Raw genomic sequence first — 14545 nt, forward strand, 5'->3', positions numbered from 1 at the left:
TATTTGGACCTAACCTTCATTCTCTTCTCCGTGTTGATGGGTTTTAATTTTTCCCCCCTTTGATCTCCATAGATCTAAGTATATACATGCTCATGTGCTTTGGGTAATAATGGTTTCCAGGTCTATCGAGACTTTCATGTTAGTGCTGTACTGTGCCAACTCTTTGAGATTGCCTGATGAACTAAAGAGAAGTAGTGTTTGTATAAACTTTTTCCCAATGATGGGTTTTACACTAGGGAGTGAGAAAGGATCCTCACTGAGCATGGCTAACTAGAAAGCAAAACAGATGATCCAAGTTTCAAATGCGATTATTAGGTTGTGGATAAATAGGGAAATAGAGACACAGCAGAGCAGTGAAGAAGACTAATCTTATAAAAGAGTAAAGGAAAAGAAAACGGGTGCCACAACTGCACTGGAAAGTAGAGAAGTAAATTCAGTTAACTGTGGTAGATGGTGGAGGGGGGCAGCAAGGAATAATGTTGACGATTTGAAAAGGTGAAGAGGTTAGCTTAGGTTGGATAATACAAGTACAGTCTTTGGTGACAAATAGCTGGGCTTAAATTCTTACCTGTAGCAAAATGGTGACTTTTAGCAATTAAGAGTGTGAGCTGAACATCAGTATTTCCACCTAATTCACAATTTGAGGATTATGTAAGTACATTGCTTAAACTATAACATGGTATTTGGTCACTGGAGCTTTTATCATTAAGGATAAAAGGGTCCAAAACAGAATTGTTTGCAGTTTCAGAAGAGAGTAAATAGCTATAAAACAAATAAAGCACAGTTTCTCACATGTTAGAGAAGTTTGAAAGTACACTGCTGAACAGTAATGTTAATTTAACCACTAGGTGGCAATGATACAGCTGAATTTTACTGACAAGGTAAATTTTTAAAATAAAGAGTAAATCCAGGCAGAAATTCCAAGAAACTTTTTAGTACATATTTTCATTTGAGAAAAATGAGGAGTCCATTTATATACAATTAATTTATAGAAGGTGTAATCATCTGATTCAGTATCTGTTAACTTCTCATGTTTCTTTTACTCTGTACACTGAGGCAATTCATGAAGCACCTAAAACTTTTAAAGTTCTCATCACAGATGTCTTTTTAAAAATCTAGACATATATCATGAAGATAACAGAAATATGGAAAGCAAAAATCTTTTTGGAGTTTAAGAATTCTAAGAAAGGCACTATAAAATGCAAAGTATTTATATAAGTTAAACTTTAAAAAAATGACTGATATAGAACAATTCTGTTTTTTTTTTTAAAAAAAAATTAGGGCCAAAACATTAAATAACATGGAGAGACTTTGCTTTTAAATCACAAATTATATTAATATTTATATAGGTAGTGTTTTCATATCTTGAATAAACATACTAAATTTTCTAAGCAAATATATCAAAACTTTTACAAATTCTAGAATAAGTTTTACAAGTGTCAAAATAATAAATGATGAATTTCTTAAGAATCTGAAAATTTCCATAATTATCTCTACTTTCTTCATAAAGCAAGTCATACATAATCTATGGCTTATTAAAAATAAAAACTTTATTCTTTTTTTAATTTTCATATGAAATAAAGAGACAGTATGACAATTTCCCCCCAAATTATTCACAATATCAAGTACACAGTAAAAAACAACAACAAAACTTTCCAATTCCCAAGATGGTCACCCACATATAAGGTGGGAGCTCATGTAACATTATAGAACTTGTAATAAATAATAAACCTATACTGTTATTTAATTCATAATAAAAGACCCAATTAAAAGAAGCCTATTTATTCCCTTTGTATAAATAACTTAAAGCTCCTCAAAATTTCAACTTCATTTTCTACAAATGAATAGAATACATATTTTTCCAATAGTTTTCTCACTAATTTAGCAATTACTTCCTATATTGTATTTAATTCAGTTTTCAGAAAAATCTCCCCTATTGCCATCCAAACATTAATGTAACAGAACTATGATTTCTAAGACATTTTTATAATTCATAGATTACCGTTTCCTCATTATTGAAATTCATTTTGAGTTATTATAGATCACTCTGCAATATAACAATATAGATATTTCCTCATTCTTTCAGCACATACAGATACACAAAGCAGATAACCATTTAAGAGGGTTAGCACAAGAAAAGATTACTGTGGCAGTGCTTGCAAATTAAAAATTTCAGGAAAATGCTCTATTTGTTATTATCTGTAACAGTTGCTAGAAAATGTAGGGAATGCCACTGTTATGGGAGGGATAATTATAGATATACAAAAGTGAAAACATGTGTACATGTAGTTTATATTGATACAGAACCAGCTTCAGATTATCTGCATAAGTAAAAGGACAAGAGACACAGATGATGCAAAACACATAATCCTCAACTTCAGGTACATTTTTGGTTCCATATTTCATAGGACTGTGTCTGACAATTCAGAACACACACACAAAATAAAGCCACTATTGTAGAGAGGTTAAGGGTTACAAACAGTAATGTTGAAATGCCATTATTGGCTTGAGTTGCTCATCTTCTTTTTATTTCTGATGGTGGCTCTAAGCTTACGTATCACCAGTTTATCGGGGAGAATTATATCACTTTGCTGTTCTAGATAATCCAATAAGTTTTCAGTCCATTGGAGAGCAGCTACATGATTGATATGTTTCTCTGGAATTAGGTCTATTGCCTCCTCCTCATTTTCACTGGATTCCTCTGTCTGGCCTTGGGCTCTTCTGATGATTTCACTGTCAGTTAACACTTCATAACCTGGTTCAGTACTGTCCACTTCAAGCCATTTCTCAATGTTTTCAGTAGTCACATTTTCCAACCCTTTGGTGTGTTGTAAAATGGTGGCCACAGTAGCCAGCGAAATATCTTCTTCATCAAAGTCCAAGCCTTCTCTCTCCTCTATGGTAGGGAGAATCTTCTTCCATGCTCGGCTAATGGTAACTGGCTTCACTAAATTCCAAGCCATTGCTACTTCATACAGTGCATCCAGGAGAGTCAGCTTCTTCCAGAACGACTTCAGGTCATTGCCTTCTTCCAAGTTGCTCTGGAGAAGACCCGCACGATAGTTTGTCTTCACGGTTGCTATGACGCCCTGGTTGGAGGGCTGAATCAGGGAAGCCACGTTCGGTGGTAAGTATTTAGCAAATATTTGGCCATCATCCGACCTAAGGACATTTTCATTGGGATGTGTTGGCGAGTTATTCAACAAGAGCACCGCCTTTTCCTGCAGGCCTCTGGAGCGCAAGTGCTCTCGAACCTGTGGCACGAAGATCTTGTCAAACCACTGCCGGAAAATGGAAAGATCCATCCACGCACCTTTCTGGCTGAAATAAGAGACTGGCAGGTTTGAGGTGTCGGCTGACTTGAAGGAGCAAGGTTTCTTCGGCTTCCCCACAACACAAAGTTTGAGTTTGTGCAAACCCGTTGCATTGGCACAACACATGACGGTGACTCTTTCCTCAGCTGACTTGTGCCCAAAGACAGTGCGTTTACCTTTGACGACCGAAGTCCTGGAAGGCAGGCATTTCCAGAAGAGCCCAGTTTCATCCGCGTTGTAGATCTGTTCAGGCTGCAGATTCTCCCGTTCGATGAAGTCTCGAAAGTTGTTGCAAAAATCTTCCACGGCTGTCTCGTCTCCGTGTAACCTTTCGTTCCTAATGTTAATTTCCCGAATGCTGTGCCGCTGCTTAAAGCGGGTCAGCCAGCCGGCAGAGGGGTTAAAATCGCCATCCATCCCTAAGGCGTAAAAGAAGAACTCGGCCCTTTTGGCACAAATGGGCCCAGACACGGGATTCCCTTTGGCTCTTTGCTGGTTGAACCACTCCAGCATCGCTCGGTCCAGCTCCTCGTACATGGACGGCTTCATGGATTTCCTTTTGGCCAGGAGGCTCGTGGAGTCGGAACTGCTCGCGTAGGTTATAATTTTCTCCTTGTTTTTCCTGATGTCCCTCACCGTGGTCTCCCCGATGCCATAGATCACTGCCAGCTGTTTGGAGGAGCCTCCGTCTTCGAGTTTCTTGATGATATCAAGCTTATCTTTAATCGTCAACACCACTCGCTTCCGTTTCCCGGACATGGCGAGGCCACACTCTCCCAAGGATGCAGTCTTGCAAAATCTCTTCTTCTCTCGGGGAAACTTCCTTTCACTCGGTGTCACACTCTTGTCTTTCCACCTGACCACAGGCACCTGGTGGCCCTGGCCCCGTTCTGTCCAGGCTGGGCTGGCAAAGAGACAGCAGAGGAAGGTGAGAGGGAAGTTGGAGGGAACAGGCCTTTCACTTAGACAAGGCGGGGGGAGGAGGCCCCGGGGTCCCCGCGGATAATCAGGAAACACAAACATCTGTTTTATTCCCCCCAGCGGCCCCGGGAAGGACTCTCACACCCACCGTGACCGCGAAGAGCCTCCTCCACGCCGCCGGGAGCCCGGGGGACGCCCCCCACCTGCCCCGCCCGAAGTTACTGCAGAGAGAGCGGAAGAGCCCGGAGTCCGCGACCGGACCCCTTCCCCGGGGCACGGCGGGCGGCTGGAGTCCCGCCCCGAAGGGCAGGCAGCCCTTTCCACCGCCAGCCCCGCCGCCCCGCGGGGGCTGGGCCCGCACAGTCCTCCCCGCCCCGCCCCGGCCGCCGCCACCGCCCGGCCCCTCTCCCCACCTCGGTTGGAAGCGGGAGCCCGCTCCGCTCCCCGACTAACGCTCAGCGACCGCTCCTCCCCCTGGAGCACGCTCCCGGAAGACGCCCCCGCCCGCCGCCTCTGGCCCCGCCCCCCGCCCCGCCCAGAGGCGGGACTTCCCCCGGACCCCGGAAGCGCAGGGAGCGCGGCTGGTCCGGAGTGAGAGCCTGGGGCGGGGGCGGGGGCGGGGCGCTGTGAAAGCTGAGCGCGCGGCGGCGGCGGCGGGCCTCCGGAGGGGCGGGGAGCCACGCCTCCCAGCGGGCGGGTCGCGGGGAAAGTCCCCGCGGAGGCTCTGGGGAGGGCGGAGCGGCCCGGGGCGCACCCCCGACTCGCGGGTCACGCGCTGCAGGGGGCGGGGCGCGCGGTCCTCCCGCGGCGGGGAGGTGGGCGGGGCTGGCACGGGCACTGCGAGCGGCTCTTTGGCGCGCGGGCTTCTGGCCTTTGCCGCCCCGTGTTTGTTTCCCGGGCGCGGGGTTCCTCTAGCGGATTGTGTCGTCCCGCGCGCGTCACCATCACCGAGAAGAAGGGCGGTCCGAGGGTCCGGGCTGCGCGCTCTGCGCTCCGGCTCCAGCAGGCAGAGGAGCGGACCCGCGGGCGCGCCGCGTCGGGCACCTGCGTCCCGCTCGGGAGCCAGGTTTGTAATCCTGAAAATGACTCCCGTGTTTATCAGTGCTCACTCCCGAGGATTCTGTGCCTCCTCCCGCCGCTCATCCCTGCGGGAGGCACGGAGCCACCCTCAGCGGCACAGACTGTAGGGAAGGCTGTGGCTGTCTGGGGCGCCAAATGGCAGGACCCACTCTGCGAAATGGGGGGAATACCTTGATAGTACGTAAGTGTGTGTGTGTGTGTGTAAAGAGAGAGAGAGAGAGAGAGAGAGAGAGAGAGACTGAGAGAGAGACTTGGCTTTCCTGTCTTTAGGTGTTTCTTCCTGTCTTTCTATTTCCTATTCCTCGCTGCGCATTTCCCCAGCCAGTGGAAGAACTGAGATCCATCTATTCACTGCATCGTGTATCATGCTGACTCGGTTTGATGTCCTTAGTAATTCCATCAGATTGTGAGCTCCTTAGGAGCCGAGACCCTGTTGTTGATTTCTCCTAGCGGTGCCACAGTTCGGTGCGGGTGCCGCCCATAGAATGCATCCAATAACTTATACTACTTTGCTTATTAAGGTTGCCCCTCGACACTCTCGCGGAAAAGCACACATCAGGGAGAGGCGATGTTTTCCAAGTGGGACTGTATCCTTCCTCGTGGGTTTAACCGCGCTTCAGATCTCAAAGTGTCAGCTGTCAGCAACATTGTTCACAGGGCCATTCCCAGAATGAATCTTCTCCTGAGACTTAACCTCCAAGTCTAGATGGAAGGGTAGTTCTTCTGCTGGGACATGCGAGTGGCATTCAAGTGTCCCTTGTTGGTGTAGAGTTACTCTGTTTGAGAAAGAACACAAGCCATGCGGAGTGTCCCCTTTATATTTTTCGGCTGTCATGTATGTGCATCTTACATGATACTGACCAAGACACACAAAGGTGTGATAATACTGATCCTCTTCATCCACTTATTTCATGCTTTCTGTGTGGAGTCTCTGTGGTTTTTCTTGTTGATTAAAGATAAGGTGTCTTTAGAGAAACTTCATTAAATTCTCATTTCCTGAAATTGAATATGTATATATATACACACATATAAATTGAATGTGTACATATATACATATATACATATATATAGAAATTACATCCATTAGCATGGATTCCTTCATCCTAACGATGAAAAAATGTCCAACCTATCAATTTAGCTTTACCCTCTCATTTCTCTCAGGTTCAGTTCACTTCCTTTTCTCTCTGTCTCATCATTCTTTCACACCCCACCACCCTCGGTAACATACTGAAAGTATCCACAATTTTAAAAAGAGGAACCATCCTATTTAAATTATCTTCTTTTTCAGAATTTTTGGCATTATTAATATAAGTGGTAATTTTGAAATATGGAGAGACCATGGAAATTTGCAACTTGACCAAGTGAAACATGATGTATTTTAATTAAATAAAATGTGCCTCCCCAGACATTTAACACTAAAGTTTTCCAAAATAAAAGTTTTCTCATAAGAAACTGCCTTTTTTTCCCAAAAAAATTTTTAGTTTTTAACCTAATGGGGAATCCCTTAAATTTTGTGCTGTTATCGATGAGAGAGAATTCTGCAGATTTTCATCTCTTTAGTACATTATTTGTTGGATAACTGATTTTCACAAGTTTCTGGCACAAACCCACGTGCAGTTCAGTTATGTAATTAAAGAAGCATGTTTGTAAACTTGAAATTATTTTAATGATTATTTTCTGAAGCTAAAATTTAGCATGAATGAGAGATTATAAAAATCATGACTTTTGTAGAGGCATAATTTTTACTACCTCGTGCAAATAGAATCTTGGCAGCCGTCACTGTGTTGCATTGGACTGGGAGTCAGGAGCCCTGGTTTCCAGTCCCTCCTCTCTCACTAACTGTGTGATCTTCAGGGAGTCATTTAAAGTCTATGTCCTTGGATTTGGTTTTTGTAAGTAAAGATAGATAATATCTTCCTTTTTGGATTATTGTCAAGATTTTAAAAGATATATAAAAAAATGCACTGAAAAAAATATACAGATATGGCTTTTTAAAGTAGCTAAACTGTGCCATCATTGGATAGTGTGACATTCTTAATTGGTTTTTTGTTTTTGGTTTTTTTTTTTACCATTGTCATAGGAATCATGTGTTGCTATAATAAATGTGTTTAGAGTATGGTATATGTATATTTGTAAATGAATCATCTAGTGTATATGAAACTGCTTTTCAGTACTAATAAAATCTTTCACTTTCATATCTCTGCTGTTCATATTTGTTTAGTGTATCTACAGAAGCCATATTTGTCATTTGTTTTTATAATTTTTTATTATTTCTCCCAGGTCAGATTTATAAGAAAGCCTTCCATTTCTCAGTAAAGCATAAAGCACATACACAATTTGTGCAAATTCAACTATATGTGCTTTAAAAATATTCCTTTGTACAACATGGCTTCAAAAGATAAGCTGCTTAATTTGGTGCTTAATAAAAAAAAGGAAAAACAGTAATTTGTTTAAAACATGGAGGAGAAACTGGGTGGGTGGGCATATTTTGAAGCAGTATGGTATACAAAAAAACAACACTTTAAACAGTATTGTATTTTTCAAGGGTAATTTTAGCCACACACAATTTTCTTTGCTGATGTTGACATAAGCCTTCTGTAAAACACAACCTAATGCCGGGGTCTTTCCCAGCATTTAGAATCGTTCAGGAATCTGGAGAAGGCGCTGCATGTAAATTAATAAAGAGACTAGAACTATAGTATGAATTTGTAATCCATCGGGGAGCCAGTGGAAGCTTAGCTATAAGAACCAAGTTCTCTTCCTCTCCGGACCCAGGGCTCTTTTTATTCCCACATCTTGCCCCATAGCAAAGTAGATATACATATCAAAGGTAAGGTTTAGTATACAGTAGGCATTGTCCGTTTTGGGGGAACTGCCTTTGGCTGTTCAGGTGTTTGGCCAGCAGGAGGCAGTAACCTATAGATTAAAATGCCCTCAGCTGTCTGGCAACAGGCAATAATATATGCAAATCTGTAGGTGTGGGGAATGCCCTTAGCTATTCCAGCCGCAGGTAATATGTATCCCCAAGTTCCATCAACCTTTTAATGAAATTTCTTGCATTTATGACATGCTGGAATTAGCTTCCGGCAACAACCCAAGTGTAATTTTAAATAGCAGAATGTTTGGTTTATTAACTGGGATTTGTTAAATTGCTGTTTCAGTGTTGAATATATTGTGCAGTATATTGTGATAAGATGAGACTTCAGCCTACACTGTAATTTCTGTTGTGTAATCTTAACAATTGTTCTGATTTTCTATAAGTTGTTACCATTTTAGGGGTAGTCACATTACCTTTAAACCATCAGAATTTGTACAAATGAGTGGTTATTTCTCCCACCCCAAAAAAACAATCATTTGGGGAAGCAATAAACTTGGTTCAGTAATACTGTCATTGCTCATAAAAAATTTCGAAATTACCTTCAGTTTGCAACACATATCTTTAATGGTACTTAATCTTTTGAAATTGGATTTAATTTCTGGAAAATTCTCACAGTCTTTTGTAACTGAGACCAGTGAATAAAGTCTATATTTAAACCACTCTTTGGGATAAAAATGAAGTAAGATTATTCTCATATATTTATATATACATTTGATACTATGGTTTATAGAAAACCTCCAGGAATATTCTGTGCTATGATAGAAATATTGGAATAATCAGCCTCATAAGGGGTGATTTGTTTGAAGGAGATGGCACTCAGTTGAATACCTAAGCTCTTATACATGTACTAGAGGCCCAGTGCTTGAAATTCGTGCACTGGGGGTGGGGGTCCCTTCAGCCTGGTCTGTGCCCTCTCACAGCCCGGGACCCCTCAGGGGATGTCTGCCTGCCAGGGGGATCTGGCCTAAGCTGGTAGTCAGACATCCCTCTCGCAGTCTGGGGCTCTCTCAGTTCAAGACCTCTCACTCCTTACTGCTCACCTGAGGCAGGAGAGGCCCCTGCCACCACCACTGCACTCGCCAACACTGACCACAAGGGGGCAGCTCCTGCGTCGAGCGTCTGCCCCCTGGTGGTCAGTGTGTATCATAGCAACTGGTCATTCTGCTGGTCGTTCCGCCATTCAGTTGATTTGCATATAAGACTAGCGACCCAGGGCACAAATTCTTGAATGTGTGAGGTTCAGCCTTCCTGCCCTGATTGGGACCTATTGGGCTGGCCAGGGGGAGGGGCCACTGGTGGTTGGTCAGCTGGCCCTGCCCCCTGGCTGAACTCCTGATCCAGGGGACAATTTGCATATTGGCCTTTTATCATATAGGAGAATTATGAGGTCAGTCTCATAATATTTCTATTTTCCTTAGCAACCACAGAAGTATATATGTGCTATTGTGTTACTGTTTTTCTAGTTATCTTGTCTCTAAGTGTCCCTTTACTATACGGGTTGTGATAATTTTGATGGAGTTCATCCTTTTCTGAATTGGAAACTTATAGCATTTTTTTTCCTTTCCCAATACCATGCTCTGCTTCACCATGAATTTTTTTTTTAATCTAGTTATATTATTGGATTGTTAGTAAGTTTTCTGTTGTGTTACATTGTATCTTTAACTTTGACTGGTTTAAAGCCATTGCCATTTTGTAAATTATATAAAGGCTGCAATCTTAGTGGATAGTTGTCTCTCAGCTTTGCACCAACATCTTTTTTTTATGTCAATTATGACTTTATAACTTTCTTCATATAAACTGATTGATCCTTTATGTTATAATTCATATCATATCTCTGTTCATAATTTTTCTTTGCTTACAGGATGAATCATTCTGATAATCTAATACTACTTTTCTATACTCATGTTATTTTTCCAGCATAAAGCCTTTTATCACACCTTTTAGGTCACATTATTATTTACTAAACTTATTACGTTCTTTCTCAATGCCAAAGTTTTGACCTTAACATTTTTATCTGCCCAAAATCACTTTTTTCTTTCATTCTTTTTGTTCAAATATAACCAATCTGTTAGAAGTTTATCAGATCATATCTGTTCAATAAAACCTTTAGTGAAGCACATACTGTTATGATCTTTCTGCATCTTTACACTTTTGTTGATTATTTTTATCATTCACTTGGTAATGAATGAATACTACCTTGCATTTTTCTTACTACGTATATATTTATATGTTTTATTTCTATATCTGGATATAATCTTCTAAAGAACAATACCATGAGTTTTTCTATGTATCTCTTGAGCAAAACATACAGCATAATTCAGAATAGGTGTTCATATAATGGTTTCATAGATGTTCAATAAATTATTTGTATTTTAAAAAAATACCTTTATTGATATTGAGGAAGGGAGAAGGAAAGAGAGCTAGAAACATCAATGAGGAGAGAGAATTATTGATCATCGGCCTCCTGCACAGTTAGAGATCCAGCCCACAACCCAAGCATATGCCCTGACAGGGAATCAAACCTTGACCTCTTCGTTCGTAGGTTTGTGCTCAACTACCAAACCAACATGGCTGGGCCCAATAAATTATTTGCTGAATAACCGTCCTGCCATCTTCACTCAGGTAGTTCATGTGATATTACCTTTGTGAATCATGTTATAATACCAAATAAATACAGTTTGTACCATAAATGCATTCATTGTTGTAATCTGGTTATCATTATCATATCCCTAATAATTTTATTTTGTAGAAGCTTAAGTGAAAATGGTACGTGAAACAAGGAGTACTTCTAAAATTCAAGAGCGTGAGCAGAAGTCTCGAGTTGATTGGAAGCGGACTAGAAGGAGTAGTATCGCACAGTTACTGGATAGTGATGAAGACCTTGAGAGTGAAGACTGTGAGAGCGAGGAAGACAGCGATAGAGATGAAAGTTTTGACAGTGATGAAGAGCTTGCTAGTAACAAAGGGCTTGAAGGTAATAAAAAGCCCGAAGATGAAAGTGAGGTTAAAGTTGAAAGTGAAGGAAACAACTGTGAGCATCTCATTGACACTGGCAGCAGTTCAACAAACGAACGAGAAAAGAACGAAGGCAATCAGAGTAATATTGATTCAACAGACCGGGAAAAGCATTCAAGTCAAGAGGATGCTGATCTCAACAAGCACACTGAACGAATAATAGCGGAGGATTTAGAAGAAAACGTAAAGCGAGGGAGGAGAAGAAGACACTCCTCGGTGATGAGTGACAGTGATGAGAGAGGCGACAGTGACGACAGTGATGTCGCAGTGAGGAAAGGAGGTGTTAAACGTCTGCGTCGAGTGGTTGAAGATGAATGTTCTCCTCCAGCGGAGCTGGAGCAGAATCAACCCGAGAAAACGGCAGCTGCAAAAAAGCGAGAACAACTCCGGAAGCTGAAAGAGCTTTCAAAACAGAGATCTCGACAGAGACGTAACAGTAGTAGAGATTTTGAGGTGTGTTTTATTTTATTGGTTTTGTTATTATTTTTAAATTTTTATTTAAAAGTATTTACTTTTTATAAAAATGAAAGGGCTGAGTCTGTTCTATTTCTCTATAATTCTAGAATTTATTTTTAATGACATATCCATGAACACGTGTAATTGAAGTACTGTATCTAATATATTGTTTTATCATGAGCTTCAGTCCATCTTTCTTGTAATATTGAAAGACTATTTGTTTTGTATGGTGTTTCCTGTTTTTAGCTTCTTATTACCTTAATGTCTATTTTAAACAGTTTACATACATAATTTTCAAATTGTAACATTTAATATGATTTTTTTAACCTTAATATATGAAATTAATTTCTATGTATCATTTGTTTGGGTTTGGGATTTCATCTTTTAATATAATTTCCATACAATTTACTGAAGAAATATGTTTTAATTTAGGACTCTGAAAAGGAATCTTGCCCAAGCAGTGATGAAAATGATGAAGATGAGGAGGAGGAAGAGGTTGATGAATCTGATGAAGATGGAGATAATTACATTATGGATGACTTTGTAGTACCAGATGAGGAGGGTGATGAAGAGAATGAAAGCCAGCGAGGAGAACAATTGGCTACATCACAACTGAAATCTAATTCACTTTGTAAGTTAAATATCAAGAAAATGTTTTATGACTGTTCTAATCGTGACATTATATCAGGTATGAAATCAGCCTGTTACTGTCAAGTTGTAAATTGATTAGGAACTGTGACTTCATTTTCTGAACTTTAATTTGTTGGTTTGATAGTAGTTTATCCTAGTGGTTTCAGGAAGCATTATACTCTTAAAAATTATTGAGGACCCCAAAGAGCTTTTATTTTTGTGGATTATAGCTATCAGTACTTACTATTGTAGAAATACAAAAGAGAAGTTTAAAACGTATTTATTTATTAGTTCACTTAAAAATAACATTAATAAACTCATTAAACATAAACATTTTTATGAACAATATGTTTTTCTCCCAAATGAGAATGACATTGTTTTACTTTTTAAAAAATCCTCACCCAAGGGTGTTTGTTTATTTATTTGTTAATATATTTGTATTGACTTCAGAGAGGGAGAGAGAGAAAGAAACATCAGTGATGAGAGAGAATCAGTGATTGGCTGCCTCTTGCTTGCCACACACTGGGGATCAGCCTGCAATCTGGGCATGTACTCTGACCGACCAGGAATCAAACCTCGAACTGTGACTTCCTGGTTCATAGATGGATGCTCAACCACTGAACAGTGATGGCTGGGTAGGATATGTTTATTGATTTGAGAGAAAGAGAAACTTCCATTGGCTGCTCCCCTCTCTCCCACCTACCATATGCCCTGACTGCAGCCCATGCATGTGCCTAACGGAGAATCCAACCAGCAATCTTTTTGGTGTACGGGATGATGCTCCAACCAACTGAACCACCTGGCCGTAGCATTGTTTTTCATCTTAATAAATATATTTAATAACCAGCTTAATAGGAGGCAAGGCAGTTGGGTTCTTATATCTGGTTTTGCATTCAGTCTGTTGTGATGTATTTTGTTGCAATAGATGAAGACAATCTTGCTTCACACAAATAGCTGGAAAAGGGAGGAGTATTTTCAAAGTAATTATGTATATTTTTATTTGACACAATATAAAACTTGACAAGTCATAGAACCTTAAAGAATAGTTATAGTATGAAATCTGAAATCATATAAATGAAATTTTAGTACATATTTACATTACAATGTTTTGGTCTGTCTTGCACTTTGAATTGATCTTTTTTTGCCCATGCATGATTTTGTAACATCATGCATTGGTCATTTGGAAAATACTGGTTCACTAGGTTTTACAAATCTTATAAATATTGATAGATTTCATGACACAGTGTTTTTAATATTTGGTAATATCACCACCAGTTTTATCAGAAAATTCTTTAGGTTGGGGAAGCTGTCAAGTTCCCAGTAACAGATACAAATTTTTCAAAATTCTACTTTCTACTTAAAAGTCTGTTGTTCTTTTGTCTTTGGCAACAAAAATACAAGATCTTTGTTCTTTTTTGAGAAAGTATTTGACAAATACCAGATAACTATAATTTGTCAGTCGTTCTTTCAAGTAAACATGGTGCATCATGACAGTTGCTGCTTTTTAAGCTCCCAGCTCAGTTTTTTCCCCTCAAAGTATGATTGATTGTACTTTGATACGCAGAACAAGTACTTTCTCCATTCATCCCATTTCATCACATTTAAATGCTCAAAAGATGGATACTCAGGACTTAATAAAATTAATAATGTTTTACTACTTTGTGAAGGATATTCTTAAGTGAAAGTAGCTTTGTTACTGAGTGAATAGCAGTGATGACCAGTAGTTTGGTGCTACCTCCATGCTAGGGGGCCAGTTGCCTTATCCACAGTTACTTTTGCACCATCATTTAAAATCTCAACAGTAAGAATAGCAAGTGATTATCTTAGTGTTATTGGTTTGACCTCACAGATCACAAATGGACTTGGGAATTTACCACGGTCTACAGGACTTGAAGTTTTCATATTTTCATATAGCTAATGAAAATATAAATAATAGGACCCTGAAAATTTAGGGTGTCTTCAAGTATGTGAATTGTACGTGAATTCAAAGGTTTTTATGATATTTTACTCTGGAAGAAACAGGCTGTTGGAGGTACACTTTTTTATCTTAATGTTTTTATAAGGGCAAAAACTAAGTGTATTATGATTCAGTTTAACCACTTGATTTTTAATGAAATAAAACGAGGTGTACATCAAAATTTAAAGAAATTTAAGAGATATCAGTGATAGGCATTTATGTATTGAAAGCAAATGACTAGTATACTTAGATCCATAAGCATTGGTTCACTTGCTGCTTTGATATTTGAATATC

At 40.0% G+C, this 14545-nt stretch overlaps 2 protein-coding genes across 3 annotated transcripts in view; one reads left to right on the forward strand and one right to left on the reverse strand.

Moving 5' to 3' along the window:
• Positions 1–1528: 1528 nt before the first annotated feature.
• On the reverse strand, positions 1529–4600 carry JRKL (JRK like). Its single transcript, XM_084894480.1, has 2 exons — positions 4384–4600; positions 1529–4218 (listed from the first exon to the last, which is right to left on the reverse strand). The coding sequence occupies exon 2, from the start codon at positions 4071–4073 to the stop codon at positions 2499–2501; it is 1575 nt and encodes a 524-aa protein (XP_084750606.1). The 5' UTR covers positions 4074–4218; positions 4384–4600; the 3' UTR covers positions 1529–2498.
• Positions 4601–4936: 336 nt separating this feature from the next.
• Positions 4937–14545, forward strand: part of CCDC82 (coiled-coil domain containing 82) — a 32948-nt gene continuing 23339 nt past the window's right edge. The window contains exons 1-4 of one of the 2 annotated variants that reach the window (XM_084895394.1): positions 5028–5301; positions 7947–8145; positions 10943–11661; positions 12097–12295. In XM_084895394.1, coding sequence (XP_084751520.1) covers positions 10957–11661; positions 12097–12295 — 904 coding nt within the window. In that variant the 5' untranslated portion in view covers positions 5028–5301; positions 7947–8145; positions 10943–10956. Of the gene's footprint in view, positions 5302–7946; positions 8146–10942; positions 11662–12096; positions 12296–14545 lie in introns of both variants that reach the window. The other variant, XM_084895393.1, reaches the window with a different exon arrangement.

This window comes from Pipistrellus hanaki (genome assembly GCF_964339955.1).
Source record: "Pipistrellus hanaki genome assembly, chromosome: 9".
Taxonomy (NCBI): Eukaryota; Metazoa; Chordata; class Mammalia; order Chiroptera; family Vespertilionidae; genus Pipistrellus; species Pipistrellus hanaki.

What these genes read in the sequence shown, in the direction of transcription:
- JRKL (XM_084894480.1), bottom strand. Translation starts at nt 4,073, where the DNA reads ATGTCCGGGAAACGGAAGCGAGTGGTGTTGACGATTAAAGATAAGCTT.